We start from the raw sequence: 19,531 nt of genomic DNA, 5'->3' as shown, positions 1-19,531 counted from the left end.
TTTATTTCACAAATCAGACTTAATATACAAAAATATAAACTTGCAATTCTGAGAAAAAAGTCAGAATTGTGAAATTAAAATGAGTTTATATCTCACATTTGTTTTTGTTTCAACCACAGAAAAAAAAGTATAAAAGATAACTGCAACTTTTTACATCAATATTCTGATTATTACTTTTATTTTCAGAATTTTGAGAAAAAAAAAATTAATAATTGTGAGATACAACCTAATAATTGTGAAAGAAAAAGCCAAATTTACCTTTTATATCCCTTGGTGGAAACATAAAACATAAAAATATACGTATTTCCATGAACATAAAAAAATAAACTTATTTGCTTTTGTGTTGCTGGGATTATGTTCTTCTTTAGTTGTAAAACTGGCACAATTATAATTTTCTAGCTCAGAGAGAATAGAATGATCGCTTAATATGAGTCTTTGCTCAAAAGTGTAAAAAATGTATAAAGTCATCCTGGTTAAATGTGTCTTAAACAAAGAGCTTCACATTCCTCTTGCGTGTTAAAACTGTTTTTGTTTCCACCACATCCTCCAAACCAGAAGCGAGTGCATTCATTCTGCTGGATGTCATAGTGCCATTTTAAAACATAGTCACTGCAGGGCCCCATATCCTGTTTCATGAGGCATGCATCTGTGAGTGGAAAAATCAGGAAAGAGTTCAGCCCATAACAAACTTACTCTATTTACAGAGAAAAAAATAAATAAATCGTAAGAGTCTACAAAAGCCAAACAAGCAGTTACAGAGGAGGCTCATTTCTCACCATGCAATAATGCAGTTTCCTCATTTGCCTGCATGATTACTTCAGGATCTGGAGATTTAATAAAGAACAAAAGTGTTTCAGCAGTTGTTCATATTGAAAAAGTACCTTTTGTGATCGTTTATTTCTTAAAGATGCAGTTGCCATTTCCATGCCACTAGAGGCACCAAAGATAATTACAATTTATTCAGCACTTGACATAACAGTAGTAACCTGTTGTTTTTGTTTTGGGTGGGGAAAAAAACATTAAACTAGACTAATCTGCTTTGCAGGCCTCAGTCAGACTGGTATGTTGGCTAGATTTAGATTTTAGATTTTAGATTTCTGAAATGGAAACCAATGACATTTTCTTGTTCAATTGTAAAAACAACATTGAAAACTCTTTTGTTAGTTATAAGTTATTTTTGCACCTCGGTTTGGTGCTGCTAGTGACACAGATATTAAACAATTATACATATTATATTTAAGGTTAGGTTACATTCAACTATGTATATGTACTTTAATAGCAAATAATATTTACAATGATTTATGAGACATTGCACAAAGGACTTACTTCGTTTGCCACAGGTCTGAATGCATTCCTTTTCTGAATTGAAACGGTTACTATTACCATCACAACCCCCGTACCAGAAGGATAAACATGCACTGACAGATTCATTGTAGTACCAGCGCTGCACATATCCACCACAAACAGTGCCACGGTCACTGTTCAGGTGACACAGATCTGAAAGTAAAACACTTGTTTACTAATAAGCCATGCAGAGGATGCTGTTGACTAATAATTTAAATAAAAGTGCTTTGTTTAAAGTCAATTATAATTTCTGTCCTTTTTGCTGCATATGTTTATGCACTAGAGGCACAGTGATATGAGCAGAGATTCATAAGAATGTACTTTTTGGGCGGTCAGTCAGAGATTTGACTGCTGGGAGTCCATGGCCCGAGTCCTGCTGGTATTTCTTCTCCTCTGCAGTGCCTTCCTCCATTTCCTGTTCATCCGCTGCATCGGAGTAAGCAGTGGGCGGCACAGGAACACTAGGAAATAGCATTTGCTTTGACACTGAGCCAAAATGGTTATTCACTCTGTGCTGCACCACTTTTGTGCAAAGTATTTTAACACACACAAAAAGATACATTTACAAATTAATGAAATAAATACATTTAACAACCTGCATTTTTTCAATAAGAACCTCTCTTCTTTCTATGTAAATTACATTATAAACAAATATCTATCCATCCATCCATCCATAGATATAGATAGATAGATAGATACAAATTATTAAGCTGTATCTTAATAAATAAGTGCCAGCCTCCTTTATATGTAAATCTCATTCATAAATATATCAAAAAAGTTATTGTTTTAAATATGCACCTGCCTCCTATTCAATATAAATACATTTCTATATAAATAAAATATATTTATCTTAATAAGCAACTGCCTTTCTATATAAATAAACACATTTATATATAAATAAATGTACTTAAGGTTTAAGCTGCATATTATTATAGAAATACCGGCCATGTTTTTATGCAAATTAGTCAATTAATTAATCCATTCATTCATTCATTGTGGGATTTTTTAAAGGAATTGTTTGTTCAAAAATGACAATTCTGTCTTTAATTGCTCACCCTCATGTCAAACACAACTTAATATTTTTTTATGAAATCTGAGAGCTTTCTGTCCCTGCATAAACAGCAAGGGACCTTGTGTAAGTCCCAGAAAGGTAGTAAGCTCATTATTAAAATAGTCCATATGACATTAGTGGTTCAACTGTAATTTTATGAAGCTATGGCTGCATTTACACTGCAGGTCTTGATGCCCAAATCCGATTTTCTGACTATATCCGACGACCCACTTACATCATCTTTTAAAAGTGACCTGTATCAGATTTTTGCATTTACAGTATACACTGCTGAAACTACCAAACGTAGACATTCTGTCCCGGAAAAGGAAGTAAAACAGCACAAAATACAATGGATACAGATGCAAATAAAATTATACAGTGTTTTGCTTTGTATTTGTTTTTTAAGCTTTTTATCTTATATTGGCACTGTAGCCACGAGCGTTTAAAACTGTGCCTCCCCATATCTCATGAAATGTCTTCAAACACAGAATTATTTCTGTAATAACCCTGCATTTTTGGCTGCACTGTTTCTTCGCCCCAAAGACTTAAAATACATGAAACCTCCGCATTGCTCAACTGTGTATATCCTTTGTCCTCCATCGCGCCTATAATAAGTCATGTGATCTCAGTTGGTGGTGTCCACCTGAGTTGACGTCACTTTTTTAACGAGGTACGACTCGCATTTACTGGGGAACATCCGATTTGTTTGCTTACATGGAACACGCAAATGCACATATCCGATTCATAGCCGATTTATTACCTCGTATGAATGAGGCCTGAAACCGATCCATGCCTTTTTTTTCCTGCTTACACGTTCACCGTTCATATCCGATCTGTGCCACATGAGAGGAAAAAATTGGGTCACTTGAACCATGCAGTGTAAATGGGGCCTATGAGAATAATTTTTGTGTGCAAAGAAAACAAAAATAACAACACGAGGGTGAGTAATTAATGACAGAATTATCTTTTTTTGGTGAGCTATCCCTTTAACCTGCATCTTACTAACCTACACTTTTCCATGTAAATAACATGGATTACCTGTAAATTACATTCACTATAAATATATCTATATATGAATAGACAAATAAATGTAAATATTTATTCACTGCCATTTCATGTTTATTAAGCTGCAGCTTATAAAATAAGCACCTGCCTCCTCACTATGTAACTAAATAGATAAACGCAGTGATCAATGTTCAAGGTTACTGCTATGAACTCAAACTAAACAGATATTTCACATTAGATGAAAGCAGATCAGATTTTGTCAGTTACCTATATACAGGTCTCAATGCAGCCTCGTGGTCCAACCGCTGACTGTGATTAAAAGAGCTACATTGATTCTGGAATGATTGATGAGGGTAGGTCACATTTTCTGCAATAACAAATAAACTGTATTAACATACACAAGTCCTTTAAGATGAACAATGCTATGTAAAGCCGTCCTTAAAGGGATAATTCACCCTGATGGTAATTTCTGTGACTTTCATGGGGTTTTTTGTGTTTTGAGTGTCATCAGTGTGAGCATATTTTTACTGGGTGAACTATCCCAAAGTTTAAGTCCTCAAATCTGTATTAAAGGACATGAAGCATTCCTTACTGCTCAGAATGTGGAAGAAGGTTCTCATGAAGCGCTGCGTGTACTCCTGTTCTCCATGTTTCAAGTGGTCCAGGTGAATGATGTGCTGTTCTGAGGGGTAGCTGGCAAGCTTCTCCACCTGAGCAGTGCTGATGTGGTCACCCACCGTCAGGACAAAGAAAACAACCCCCTTGCATTTTGACACCTTCGAGACAAAGTCCAGTGCCGTTCTGTCCTGAGATGTTATCTCCCCGCCAATAATGAAAAGCACCATCTTGTTCTTGCGACTGTTATAAGCTGTGAGGATGCCTTTCATTATGGCATATTCTAGCGCAAGACCCAGTCGGGAAGAGCCTCCGGCTTGCTGTAGATCCTGGTAGATGCTTCTCTTCATTAGACTGCGATCTCTGAACTGTTGGAAGTTGAATATCTCTTTCACACAGGATTGGGTTTCACAGTACGTGGAGCTATGCTGGTAGACGGCCACTCTCGCATGTCTGTTGGCCCTGTTGGGTTGACTGCTCACAACGATCTGATCGAGCACACTACCGAGCAGCTCCTTCACACCCTCGTACTCATCAGCCTGCATGTTAAGAGAGCTGTCCACAATCACTGCCAAGTCCATGTCCAAATCCTCAGGAGCAGATGCTAGGTTGGTGCCCTCACATTCTCTAGCTGGTTTGCAGGGATCTTAGAAGTGAAAGAGTACAGATATGATCACAAGCAAACTAAGGCCATGGACCTCCATAATAAGATCTGCAGAAAACATTCTACACATTCCTTCCATGTCCGTTTATTTTTAATTTATTTATTTGTATTATTATTTAATGCTTTCAGCTACCTTTAAGGGTATTGTACTTTATTTACATATTCATTTCAGATGTTAAATTGAGATGTTTCAGTTTATATTGAATTCTTTGACGTTATTTGCAGACTTTTTCCAAACACGAACATTATACTCAGAAGAAAACTCTTAGATTTAAGAAGTTTCCATTTGCTGTCCATTTTATTTAAAAGAAAAACTATTTATGTAAAAAATATAATATAATATAATATAATATAATATAATATAATATAATATAATATAATATAATATAATATAATATAATATAATATAATGGGTAAGTGTTTTTTTTATGATACAATTATTTAGCACGGATGCATTACATTAAATACATTTATGTAACAAAGTATTTCTATTTCATATAAAAGCTGAACCTGAACTTTTTCATCAAGAAAATACTGAAAAAATGTTTTCCACAAAATAATTTTTCCACATAATCAGAATATTTCTAAATCAGCATATTAGAATAATTTCTGAAGGATCATGTGACCCTGAAAAATGAAGTAATAATACTGAAAATTCAGTTTTCCATCATGGGAATAAATAACATATAAAAAATATGTTCAAATTTAAAACAGTTATTTTCAATGGTGATGATATTTCACAAAATACTGTTTAATTAGATAATCGTCTGCTCTCTATTGGAATATTTTCCTTATTTTCTTATTCCTATTTGACACATTCTTATTTTTTCACCAACACTGGTTGTGAGAGAGAGGGGGAGAAATAACTGGGTCTTACCAAAGCAAATTACACAACTCTGGATCTTACTGAAAGTAGTATTCTGGTCTTGCAATCCACCCAACTCTGTCAAGATAAAACTCTGGGTTTCATCTGCCTGCAAACAATAAAACATGATAAAAGGAGAATTAAAAGTTCAACACACGTTTAAAAAAAGACTGTTTTGTATTCAAACTTCTCGACTTCATTATTAAATTAAAGGTGCTATATGTGATTTTTTTTTTTTTGTCTGTACTTAAGCATATAAACTCTGTAACACATTTGGTCTGTGTGATTCCGGCCACTTACAGTTTACCCAGTAATATTTCAAAGCCCAGGTTGACAGTTTGCAGAAAACATTGCATACTACAGCCATGGCATAAAGCAAATGAACTAGCTCAGAGATCACAGATTCTACCCGACATAAAAAGCCTCGGCATCCATCTACAAAGCTCTATGAACACAGGTATACGCAGATTAATCAACTCATCAGTTTATAGTATTAGGTTTATCGCCTTCCATTGTCAGCTGTGCTCGTTCTTGTTGCTTGTTCTCAATCTGACGACCCCCGTGAGAGTTGGGTCTGAGGAGGAGGGGGCGGGGTTGGGAGGAACAATATTTTGAATTTGAAATTTTAATTTGACAACCCGCGTAAGCATGGAGTCTGAGGAGGAGGGAAGAACAATATTTCAAATTTAGACCACAGTACCAGTTTCAATCATTAACTGTCATTATTACATACTGCACCTTTAAAGGTACAATTTGTAAGATATTTGCAGTAAAATATCCAAAAACCACTAGGCTAGTGTTATATATTTTGTCCAGCTGATTACTAACAATATATCTAATGTTTTCAACTACTTGTAAATCATAAGAAAATTCCCATTCTAAACAGTGACTCAGGGCAGTGCAGTCGCCTGTCAATGACGTTAGTTCCCCTTTGTTACTGCCTTTACTGACGTAGAAACCACATGACAACAGTGTCGTGGACAAATGCGGAAGTAGCTTCGTGACAAACTTCAACTAGAAAGAGATGCCGAACTCGCTTGTGTTTTACTCGACAGGAGAGTTGTTTTGATTCGTATCTTTACAGAAAACTATAACGATATAACGATCGATAAGATTAGCCAAACGCGGGGCTTCGTGTCTCTAGACCTGCGCAAAGACGTGTCTGATCGCGTCTTTGCATTAACTTCATTAGTAATCTACTCGCTCTAATCGCTGAACTCGTGTTAAATCTATGATTTATCTTTCCGTCTGATTGATGGCCATCAGCGGTTGGGTAGAAGACAACAAATCCCATCATTCCACGCTCCTTAGCATCATCAAACCACGCGATTGTTATTGTTTTGGTACTACACCCTCTAGTGGCAGGTCCTACAACCTGTACCTTTAAAGGGAAAGTTCACCCAAAATTAAAAGTTTAGTCAGTATTCTGAACAGTTTAAATAACCAATTCACTGATATGTTTTGTTGAACAACTTAAACTTAAGTTAGTGAAAAGTGTGACTTTAACATGACCCCTTTGGTGTTCCACAGAAGTCTTCAGCCATACATGCTTGTAACATGAAGGTGAGTAAATGATGACAGAATTTTCATTTTTGTGTGAACTATTCTTTTAAATAATAAAATGTAATAAAATGTTCTATTAAGTAGTAAAATACTTATTTAAGTACTCTCACAGTAACTTTACCTCAATAGCTCTTCTAATATTAGGGACATCGCTTAGTGAGATGACCCCAAGCTTAATGTTCAGAGCTTTGTACTCTAGAATGGCTGTGGTGAGGGACGTTGAATCCTCAGACTCTCCTGCAGTGAGGAAGATCACCATCTTCCTCATCAGGATGGCCTTTCGCACACGCTTCAGGACATTCCTGCCCACAAATCGCATGGCAGCGCCTATGTTACGCCGTTTTAAAGTGCGTTCCAGGCCGATGTTCTTCACCGCTTCAATAAGCTGCTTCTTGCGGCGATAGTCGGTGAAGCGGATCAGGTATTTGGTGTAGGATCCGTAGGAGACCACAGCCACCCGAGCCCCTGTCGGGCAGCTGCTCTCTGCAATGTTGATATTGTCCAACAGTCTGAGGACTACAGAACGCATGTATTCAAAGTCTTGAGGAGACACATCTTCAGACATGTCCATGGCAATCACAAGATCAGTGGGGTAGACAGGGCATTTTATGTCATCTAGAGAGACAAATGTAAGAGCAGAGTAAGAGACCATATTTAATAAACAGTTTTATTTAAAAATAAAATTTAAAATGTATTTAAAATATTTGGCTTCTCATTTCAGTGTTATTAGAAATATGGCATAAAATGTTACCAACCTCTACAGCACACTGTAAAAAAAAAATAATAATAATAATAAAACATGTCAGTAAAAACATGATCCTTACAATCCTTATCTATTTCAAGAAAACAAAATCATTTAGTATCATTTAGATTCATCTCATGTATCATTTAGATTTCTCACCACAGTTATCTCGGACATATGAGATCAGTTGACAGGCCTACAAAATAATTTATATTATTAAGATATATATCAACGAGATATATATATATATATATATATATATATATATATATATATATATATATATATATATATATATATATATATATATATATATATATATATATATATATACATACACACACACACAGAGATGCTTTTCATATAATTAGAATATCATCAAAAAGTTTATTTATTTCCCTAATTCCATTCAAAAAGGGAAACTTGTATATTCATTCATTCATTCATTCATCACAGGCTGATATATTTCAAATGTTTATTTCTTTTAATTTTGATGATTATAACTGACAACTAAGGAAAATCCCAAATTCAGTATCTCAGAAAATTTGAATATTACTTAAGACCAACACAAAGAAAGGATTTTTTTAAATCTTGGCCAACTGAAAAGTATGAACATGAAAAGTATGAGCATGTACAGCACTCAATACTTGGTTGTGGCTATTTTTGCCTGAATTACTGCAGCACTGTGGCGTGGCATGTAGTCGATCAGTCTGTGGCACTGCTCAGCTGTTATGAGAGCCCATGTTGCTCTGACAGTGGCCTTCAGCTCTTCTGCATTCTTGGGCCTGGCAGATCGCATCTTCCTCTTCCCAATACCCCACAGATTTTCTATGGGGTTAAGGTCAGGTGACTTCGCTGACCAATTAAGAACAGGGATTCCATACTGGTACTGGTAGCGTTGGCACTCTTTGGACCCTGATTTCCAAAGGAAATGCAAAATTTACTTTCATCAGAGAACATAACTTTGGACCACTCAGCAGCAGTCCAGTTCTTTTTGTCTTTAGATGCCTTACCTATCTATTAATGTGCTTGGACACAGAGCTCTGTGAACAGCCGGCCTCTTTTGCAATGACCTTTTGTGTCTTGCCTTTCTTGTGCAAGATGTCAATGGTCGTATTTCAGTCAGCAGTCTTCCCCATGATTGTGTAGCCTACAGAACTAGACTGAGAGACCATTTAAAGGCCTTTGCAGGTGTTTTGAGTTAATTAGCTGATTAGAGTGTGGCACCAGGTGTCTTCAGTATTGAACCTTTTCACAATATTCAAATTTTCTGAGATACTGAATTTGTTTTTTTTCTTAGTTGTCAGTTATAATCATCAAAATTAAAAGAAATAAACATTTGAAATATATCACTAACTGGGCATATTAGAATGATTTCTGTAGGATCATGTGACACTGAAGACTGGAGAGTAATAGCAGTTAAAAATATAGCTTTGCATCACAGGAATAAATTACATTTTAAAATAAATTAAAAACAAAGTATGAATTAACAATATTATTTTAAATTATTATTTTATTTATATATAAAATAATAATAAAAATATACATAATTAAAAAAAAAATCACATTATGTGAACTCTAGTGTTTTTTTCAAAATCCTATCATTTCTTTCCAGTTTCAATTAAATGTTAATTCATGCAGTATAATAATAATAATAATAATAATAATAATAATAATAATAATAATAATAATAATAATAATAATAATAAATCATCTGAAACTTACAGACATCTGTTTGGTTCCTTGTGGTCCTTTTGTGCCCTTTGTGAATAAAAACAACATTCTGTATCCCTTCAAATTGCCATGTTCATATGATGTGAATAATTTTAATATAAACATACCCTGTGTCCAGACACCCCCTCACTACCAGGATCTCCAGATGGCCCTTTCCTACCACCATTGCCCTGTTATCAGACAACCAATTAAGTCTCCTTAAGGTTCATAGAATGAGTAAGAAAATAAAACTTTAAAATGTTTTACCCCTCTTCCCCTGTTGCCTTTAGGACCACCACCTCCACTTGCTCCTTTAAAACCCTGTTCGCCCTGAAAGTCAAAAAGAGAGTGATTAAATATTGTTCACTCATACAATCAAGTCATTATTTTATGAACAAACCACATTATAATTACTGTACTTCTAAGTTTTGGAAATAAACTCACCTGAAGTCCAGCATAACCTGAGAAACCAGAATCTCCCTTAGAAAAAAGTAAGAATATATTATATATTATATACATATATAATTCCACATGTGTTAATTCATAGTTTTGATGCCTTCGGTGTGACTCTTCAATTTTCATAGTCATGAAAATAAAGAAAACTCTTTGAATGAGAAGGGGTGTCCAAACTTTTGGTCTGTACTGTAGATACACTGTGTGCACACTTATTAGGCTAGTTGTATTTTTGAGGATTAATTTTGTTATTTTACAACTACAGTGGTCTTGGTCAATCCAAAATGTTAACAAACCCTCAAATCTGAACATTTAAGTAGTAAAAGTGAAGTTTTGGCGTTCTTAAGAGAATATCTACATGTACACCATTATTAGGCAACTATTAGTGTGCAGAATTATTATGCAACTAAATTACTTTCCTGCTTAAGAAGGGCCCAAAAGTTCTCAATGGGGTTTTAAAAAAAATTCTGCATCTTTCAAGAAGACTTTTTATGCAAGAAAACGCTCAAAGTACTCCACTGTGTGGCTGGCCAGTAAAGGCCTTAAATATGAAAAACTAATGACATGGCCTCCTTCTTCACCTGAATTAAGCCCTATTGAGAATTTTTGGCCCTTCTTAAGCAGCAAATTTACAGTGAAGGTAAACAGTACACCTCTCTGAACAGTGTCTGGAAGGCTGTGGCTGCCGCTGCACAAAAAGTCAATTCTGACTAGATCCAGAATCTGACTGACTCCGTGAATGGAAGGCTTGTGACTGTTATCGAAAAGAAGTGTGGCTATATTGGTCACTGAGGTTTTCTTTTTTACATTTCAGAAATGTTTATTTGTAGATTTTGAGTTTGTTTATTATTCTCACTTTATCAGGTGAAAACAAGTGAGATGCGCAAATCTTTGTAATAATTCTACACACTAATATTTGCCTAATAATGGTGTAAATGTAGATATTATCTTAAGAACACAAAAACTTCAATTTTACTTCTTAAATGTTCAGGTTTGAGTTTTTTTTATATATATATACACATTCTGGATTGACCAAGTGAAAGTTGTACAATAGCCAAATTAATCATCAAGAATACAACTTGCCAAATAATTGTGCACCCAGTGTATATGTGTACTATATTTTGTTGTTAGTGAAATAATACCATACTTTATATTGTGGCATCACACATGTTTATTATTTGAGCATTATATTGGCATAATTCTTTATAAACCTTCTGTCCTTTGGGCCCTGGGAATCCATAGCCATCTGCACCATCTTTTCCCTGTCATAATAAATAAATCTTGCAGTCAGTGTTTGTTAAACTACCATTGTTAATGCCATTGTTAAACTACATTCAAGAACAAAACAGCATTCTGAAATTGCTATGTGATGATGGGTAATGCCTGACATTGCAGAGTTTTGGTAGCTTATAAAAAAGAAAGAAAAGTAACCGGCAGTCCTCTGGGGCCTAGAGGTCCGAGATCTCCCTGATCTCCAGGATCACCTGGCTGGCCCTGTAAGGCAAAAGCAAAATGAGCAGGTTTAATATTAAAAAGCTTACATTTATAAATGAAGAGGATGATTCTAAATGAGGTCACTCACCTTCTGTCCCCTGGACCCAGTGCTTCCTTTAAATCCTGCCTTTCCTAAAAAGCCAGGAGATCCCTGTGGAAAAGAGATCAACACAGTATCAATGGCTGTATGTGGTTTATTTGATATTAATGCCAACAGTAACCGAACAAAATGGTCAGTGCATTGTTTTTCAATATGCACCTGAGGTCCAGGAAGACCAATATATCCTTTCTGCCCAACTGGACCAGATGGACCGATAGCACCCTGAACAGAAAGAAAGACTCAATCCCAAACTCAAACATATATACATCCAATTTGGCATCTTTTGTTACTGTTAATAAACTGGCAAACAAATCAGCTACAGCTCTACATTTTTTTATCATTATGGGGTCCACCTTGTATTTATTGATAGTTTAAAAAAGGATTAGGATCAATTTGCACATTACCAGTGGACCTGTGGCCCCAGGGAGCCCTGGTAGTCCTGGTGCTCCTGCAGGCCCTCTGGGACCCTGAATTCACAGGCAATAATGTCATTTGGTATAACTTTTGTCGTGACCTAAATATTATGTATACAATTCTTTACCAGAGGACCTGATGTGCCTCTTCTACCATTAGGGCCCTAAAAATGGAGATAAAAATAAAAAAATAGAAATCAGGCTTTTATTAATGCTTCTGTACTATAATTACAAAATATAATTTTTAATTAATTAATTAATTTACTGGTCTGCCTTTATCACCAATTTTGCCTGAAAGACCATCTGGACCTGGTTCACCCTTTTAAGCACACGAAGAAAGAATGATAAGAAAATAAGATATTGATATTTGTTGTTAAAGCATTCACTCCATAAACTGTATATATATATATATATATATATATATATATATATATATATATATATATATATATATATATATATATATATATATATATATATAAATGTTGTAGTTCTTATATTTCTATTAATACAATTAGACAAGTAAATGTAAAATGGCACTGTTAATGGTCAGTTGTTACTAAATAATCTCCCCATACCTGAATGCCTGGGCCACCGATGTCACCTTTAGGACCGCGGGAGTTGTTGTCTCGTCCTGGATTTCCCTGATTATAATTAAATGGTTTAACAAGGGTCAAAATTCAGCCAAACACTACTGGAAAATCTGCTGCTCTATTCGCTGTCCTTGCACCTGGTATTATTTCCCACCAATGCCCCAAAATTCCCTATTTTGCTTCAATAATCTAGGGACATTCTTTGCGACAAGAAACAATGTTAACCACAAACTATTCCTTTGGAACAGAGGGAGCTGGGCAATTTACTTTATGCAATCTATATGAATCAGTAGATCAATGGAAATTAAAAATCACCATTCTAATGATAGTATGAATAGTGTTTTGTTACATGAAATGATCATTTATTAAGATTATAATGTATCTCCTAACCGGATCTCCTCTCAGGCCTTGCTGTCCTTGGTTTCCAGGGTTTCCTTTGACACCTTTTGTACCCTGCGATTAAAGAACAGTGAAGATCATTGAAATCAGAGCACTTAAGAAAGAATATACAAAGAATATATTTGATGGATTTTACTGGGCTGCCTGGATCTCCTCGCTCCCCTGGGCTTCCTGCTGCTCCAGTCATGCCCTGAGGAGAACAAACAGATTTTTTTAATCAACCATGACTAAAGTTTTATGTTTTTTTTTTTTAGGTTTTTATAGATGTTTGCTTGGCAGTTACTTGGTCCTGTAAATGATAACTACATAACTACGTGTTACATAAATAAGTTTATTAATCATTATAATAGTGGAACACATCCATTTTACAGACAAGACAGGACAAATAACTGAACAAAACGAGGGAACTTATGAGATTAATTATTGAACACAGGTGGAAACGAATGACACCAGGGGAACTAGGTCATAGGAAAACATAGGACCATACATGTAACATGTATTATATATTTTAGATAACTTTTATTTATTTTATTTTGGATCATATCTGTCCTGGATTACTCACTGGATGTTAGAAGTACACCATCATTTTCTTACCTGAACACCATTTACCCCATCAAAACCATCTTCTCCATCATATCCCTATTAAAAAATAAAATTAAAGGAAACTTATGATATCAATAAGAACGCAGATTACATTACTTTCATTAAGAAGCCAAATGAAAGTGAAGGAGACAGGAGCACAATTTATATGCAACCTCATAAAAACAAGAATAAATAAACCACAGGCTATAACAAACCTTTCCAAATGGCAATCAAAACAGTTGTAAAACAACAATAACCATAGGCTACAAAAAAACTTTCCAGATGGCAATCAAAGACTGTAAACCAAACACCAATGCCAGATAGTAACTGCTGTCTGGTTATTATTAGGTAGACACTTGACAGCTTTCTCTCCAGAGCTTATTAAACGAATATGTGAACTTTATATGTCTGAGTAAAAATCCTTGTGGATGTACTCACATTGTCACCTCTGTAGCCTCTGCCCCCCTGAAGAAAAACAAATAACATCGGAAAATAAATATTGCAGTGTTTCAGCACTATAAGCCACATTTAAAACTTACTATTTAAACATATAGCACTACATGTTACCTTTATGCCTCTTCTTCCAATGCATCCCTGATGTCCTTGAGATCCATTCAAACCAGGAAGCCCTCTCTCACCCTGTAACACACATGTATAGCACATGAAAGTCATATGACTTTAGTATTTTAGTATATTCAGTATATATTCCGGTATTAAAAGCGTTACAGTGTTTTGTTTTGTTTTTTGGGCAAAAATAAATAGTACCTTAAAACTAATGCAGTACCATTCAAACGGTAAGGTTCTTATGCTTGCCAAGGTTACATTTATTTGATAAAAAATACAGTAAAAAAACGTATATTGTGAAATATTATTACAGTTTAAAATTACTATTTATATTTTAATATATAATTTATTTCTGTGACAGCAAAGCTGAACTTTAGGCATCAGTTATACCAGTCTTCAATGTCACATCATGATCCTTCAGGAATCATTCTAATATGCTGATGAATTTCCTTTTTTCTCTCGTAATTTTTTTTTACATTTTCTTCTGTGAAGCTGAACAATAAGTACTGTAAACGTGCTATAAAATAAAACAGAAAATTATGTTTTTGCAATGGCTTAAAAAAGTTATTGATGACAGTTTTTAAGGATGATACATCCAGAGTAACAGTTTTACATTATTACAACAAACTGTGTTACCACTTAAAAATGTTAAGGATCCAAACACTAAAAACACAATGAGGTCTAAGGGCAGAGTAATGTAGCTTGCTTATCGCATGATAGTCAAACATTTAAACAAATAAAAATACATTTAAATTGAATAACTTACAGTTTCTCCTCCTTCTCCAGGGAAACCAGGATGTCCCTTTGGTCCAGGTGACCCCTGATAAGCAATACAGTGACAAATTAAACACTTATCTCCATTTTCAACTATTGTTCAGTAAATCTTGAGTCATAAATCTAATGACCTTAATCCCTGGAGGACCATAACTTCCACGTGCTCCCTCATGGCCTGTGCATTTACACATCACTTTACAGCACTCCCTTGAGGCAACAGTATCCTGAGGATTGGGAAAAAAAGTGAGAAAGTGAGAAACACTTGAAGGAAGAAATTTTATGTTATGGAGATTACTGTTGACACATTGAACCAAACACTTGACATCCTGACATATTTCTTAAGTGCTCTTTAATAATTTACAGCTGTTTCTCTTCCTCTTAGAGTGCCTCACACTCCCTCCCACAGGAAGCCATTTATGTACACAGCGGTCAACACACTGTTGTAATAACTAAGGGAAACCATTTGGCTGCTAATATACTAAACCTGCAATGTACTTGCATGTGACAAATAAGGCCTGAATATTTTCAAAGCACCAAAATTATGAAATATAGATTGCCTCATTGCCATGATCAGATTTTCTCAGTTTCATCCTTTTGTCTATGATTTGGTGATGTAAATCAACTTACAATTTCTTTCTGCATGGCACTGGCCACATTCTGCATGCTGATAGAGAGAAGCTGCCTGTACTGCATCCCTCGACCAAACTCCAGCCTCTGCAGGTCAGCAGTGTTTTTAAATCCTTCTAGAGCCACAGTCATCAGCGCGTTTACACCTGTGAATGTCACAAAAGGAGTCTTACTAAACGCATATTTAACTTCCTTTGATTTGAAGCAGGCACATCTGTAACTGTAACTGCATAGTATGAAGTTGCTTTTGTTGAAAAGATATTGAACAGAGTGCAGGTTTTTAAGATTTTTGTTGTTTAGTCTTTGTACCACTCGTCCGGAGGCTGTTGACGGCAAGCAGTAGGTCCTCAACAGGCTCATCCAGCCCGTCTGTAAAGATGATCAGCACCTAAGAAGAGAAATCAAGGAAAAAAGACCAGTTTAGGCCAACATGAATAGTTGATGGTTCATGCTGATTTATGGCGGTCATTGCTGGTTTGATGGCGGTCTAACTGGTGGATAAGCATAGCAAATCAAATCATGTATTTTTCAGATGGGGCTGGTCTGGTAACTGCTATTCTCACCTTTACACCCGAATTTGAAGCTTTAAACTTTTCTTGAAAAGAGCGTAGAAGCTGGGAGTTGAATTTCAGAGACTGTGAAGTCCGAAGTGCCATAACTTTTTCCACCACACCTTCATCATACTCTCTGAAGGAAAAGTCATACAGCAAATTTCCATTAGCATCAACCAGTCGAAGGTCTACATTGGTACTGAGGGTTGGGCTGCTTAAACAGCACAGGTTGTGCACAACTGAAATGTAGCGGATGATCTCTGGCAGGTAGGACTGCAGCCTTTTCTGGTCTCTAAATATTGACAGAGAACTTGAACTGCTGCGTGAGTTATCAAATCCAATGCCAATGTCAATAGAGCAACCTAAGTAAAGAGAAACAGAATTTAAATGTGATAAATTAAATGCTGTCAGTGTTCTAATCACAACAATAATTATATGCATATATGAATAATTATTTTCATGATAAAGATAATAAATAGCTGATACTTAAAATTTATCCCATTTCGCCTAACATAATTTAAAAGAAAAACATCATTTTAAATGCTACAATTTAATTAAGGCATCATAACATTTTAATGTGAAATATAAAAAATCTACATTTAGAGTTTTGCAAGATTGCTAGATTTAACTTGACAGTAAATAATTAGTTAAATTATTAATGTTATGGTTAATAAAGATTAACTTTAAGTGGGTGTTAGATGATGGGTAAAATCTGGGAAATTAACAATTAATTATAACAATTAAAAATCCAATATCAAAACAACCTGATAAATACAAAATAAATAAATAGATAAAAAATAGTGGCCAATAACCAATGTGGTACAGATATACTGTGGATTCCTAATTACTCTTAAAGGGATACTCCTGCCCAAAATAAAAAAATTTTTTGTCATTAATCACTTACCGCAATTTGCTCCAAACCTGTAAAAGCTTTGTTCGTCTTCAGAACATAATTTAAGATATTTTGGATGAAAACCAGGAGGCTTATGACTGGCCCATAGACTGCCATTCACAAGCCTCACGGTTTTTGTCCAAAATGTCTTATACTGAGTTCTGAAGATTTCAATTTGGGTAGGAGTATCCCTAGAAAGGTATTTAACTTTATTTTCAGTTCTACAATTTATTATCACATAAAAATGGTACTTCAACTTACTTTGTGGAAAACAGAGGGCATCAAGAAATGTTCCTGTTGTCAGATTAAGGTAGTTGAAGTCTTGCACTGTGAATAACCTATCTGGTGACCCCGGCAATATAGCTGAGCTGTTGCATCGAGACGTGTCCGATTCCAATCACAAAAATTTCAATTTGCAGACCTCTGAGATAATCGGCTGCTTCGTTCACACAGTCTGATGAAACACCATCAGTGATAAGTACAAGATTTTGTGGTACGCCGCTCTGTTTGCGACTCCCCTTGCTCTCATCGAAGAATTCCACAACCTCATGCAGAGCTTTTCCAATTTTTGTCCCTTCTTTAATTTGCGTGAATTGCTGAATTGCTGTTTTCACATCATTCGCATTGTTGTACTCATTTAAGTAGAACTCCTTCTGATATACACTGCTGAACTGGGCTATACCAATTCTGTAAAGTTCTGGAGAAATACGGAGCTGGTTCACAACATTTTGCAAGAAATCAATCATGGTTCTCCATGACTCCTTGCTGATGCTTTCAGATCCATCGATCAGAACACCAGGTCGGCTACCTCTTTCTGGCATTCTGCAAGACAGAACAATCAAGCTCGAGTCAAGCCAATTCTGATCAGTTAGATCTAAATCAAGAATTCATTCTGAAGCAAAATCTTTTACCTGTTTTGGTTGCATTGCAAAGCACTTTGGAGATGTTCGTTCTGCAGTGATTGGAAGACCCGCGTAATTATCAACGTAGAAGATTTGGTTTTTGTTCTGGATAATCATCTCCAGCTCACTCTCTTGTGCTCTGGCCACTCCAATTCCATACACATTTATATTTTTGGCTGCAAACCCATCAGCCCGTGCACGTAAGTTTACTTGGTCTGTAGCATTACCATCTGTAATTATGAACAGCATTTGAGGAGTGCCCCATTTCTGGCGCCCACCATACTCTTCACTGAAGTAATTGAGCGAGTATCCTAGAGCCTCAGCCGTGTTGTCATTTCCAGGTGGGGACTTCAAGGTTTTTATGGCTTCCACTACCTGACGTTTATTTTTGTACTGGTTTAAAGAGAATTGATTTGGAGTGCCTGAGTAGACAATGACGCCAATGCGATTAGATTGTCAGCAACTTGTGTGCTGTTCACCACTGAAATTAAAAAGGTTTTAATGTTTTCAACTCCTGAATACCTCCGGCTGGTGCACTGCACAAGAAGATCACATCAGCCACCTGTGTGCCTGGACACCTACAAGTACAATGATAAAAAGGATTATTAAAAATCCATTAAATAAAATCATGTAACCCCATTAAAGCAGCCCAAAAATCCCAGGCTGTTGTAAGATGGTTTATTCTAGTGCTTGCTTGAGTCTGGTTATATTAATGTTGTTCACTTGCAAACTTTGTAGTCAAACAACTGGGTTTAAAAAGGGGTCTAAAAGGGTACGGAATTTTTATTCAACTAAAATAAGTGTATAATTTTTACCTAATTTTGACAATCTCTTAAAGCAAAATTGTTTCAAAACTGACCTATATAAATGTACATTTAAATTTACCAAGGGTGAAAACCCTTCATTTCAGAATGCCAATACCTGTTGAATTTATTGAAAATATAAATCAATAAATTAAAACTTTCTGGCAGAATTCACATTTCAACTCTTTAAATTAAAGAGAGAACATTTCAACATTTTGCCAAACTCTAAATAAACGTGGCATTCAGGAACATTTTAGGAATGTTTATGATTCACCTGTATCAGTGCTGCAGAGCTTGAATTTGAGGTTTTTGTCAATGGACTGAGTGCATCAAAATCCCTCTCCACATATACTTTATCTCGAGTTCCACTGATCTCAACAGCTGTGTGTGGTGTTACACACTGCCCACACCAACTGAGAAGATGGTGACCCTTGTCTCTAATGTCCTTGGCGGCGCAGCGACAGCATCATGAGCTTCACCATCTGTGATAACTACAAGGAACTGTGGAACATCAGGCGACCGCATTGGATTTGTCAAAATGTTTTGAAATTAATTTGAGCGCCTTCCCTGTGTATGTGTTTCCTGTTAGCTGTTTAATGTTTTTGATCGCTTCCTCTACTTCATGTTTGTTGTAGGACGTATTCAGTGGAAACTGTATCTGTGGATTATCGCTGAACTGGACCACCCAATGTGCACATGATCTTTTCCAATGACGGTACATTCACAACTTTGGTAATAAATGTCCTTCTTCATTAATGTAAGTCTGGACGATAAATGCTAGAAGAACCATCAATCAAACATGACATCTGCCACTTTGTTCTT

General features: G+C 35.6%; 2 protein-coding genes across 2 annotated transcripts in view; both read right to left on the bottom strand.

The window, feature by feature from the left end:
- Positions 1 to 19,234, bottom strand: part of LOC113059477 (collagen alpha-6(VI) chain-like) — a 1,020,620-nt gene extending 1,001,386 nt beyond the window's left edge. The window contains 2 exon segments of the mRNA XM_026228007.1: positions 18,984 to 19,029; positions 19,124 to 19,234. Of these exon segments, the coding sequence (XP_026083792.1) occupies positions 18,984 to 19,029; positions 19,124 to 19,234 (157 nt within the window).
- Positions 35 to 17,789, bottom strand: LOC113059514 (collagen alpha-3(VI) chain-like). Its single transcript, XM_026228037.1, has 33 exons — positions 17,266 to 17,789; positions 16,125 to 16,474; positions 15,871 to 15,949; positions 15,562 to 15,707; positions 15,066 to 15,158; positions 14,927 to 14,980; positions 14,164 to 14,235; positions 14,035 to 14,061; positions 13,609 to 13,653; positions 13,151 to 13,204; positions 13,006 to 13,068; positions 12,601 to 12,666; positions 12,288 to 12,341; positions 12,151 to 12,186; positions 12,014 to 12,076; positions 11,769 to 11,831; positions 11,598 to 11,660; positions 11,447 to 11,509; positions 11,227 to 11,277; positions 10,007 to 10,042; positions 9,830 to 9,892; positions 9,691 to 9,753; positions 9,575 to 9,610; positions 8,009 to 8,045; positions 7,863 to 7,874; positions 7,229 to 7,722; positions 5,557 to 5,653; positions 3,993 to 4,661; positions 3,668 to 3,767; positions 1,666 to 1,805; positions 1,327 to 1,497; positions 777 to 824; positions 35 to 646 (listed from the first exon to the last, which is right to left on the bottom strand). Exons 2-33 carry the CDS (start codon positions 16,215 to 16,217, stop codon positions 474 to 476), a joined length of 3,324 nt encoding a protein of 1,107 aa, XP_026083822.1. The 5' UTR covers positions 16,218 to 16,474; positions 17,266 to 17,789; the 3' UTR covers positions 35 to 473.
- Positions 19,235 to 19,531: the final 297 nt, after the last annotated feature.

Source organism: Carassius auratus, chromosome 41, assembly GCF_003368295.1.
Source record: "Carassius auratus strain Wakin chromosome 41, ASM336829v1, whole genome shotgun sequence".
NCBI lineage: Eukaryota > Metazoa > Chordata > Actinopteri > Cypriniformes > Cyprinidae > Carassius > Carassius auratus.
The sequence above is the reverse complement of the archived record's forward strand: the minus strand, read 5'-3'. Positions and strand labels throughout refer to the sequence as shown.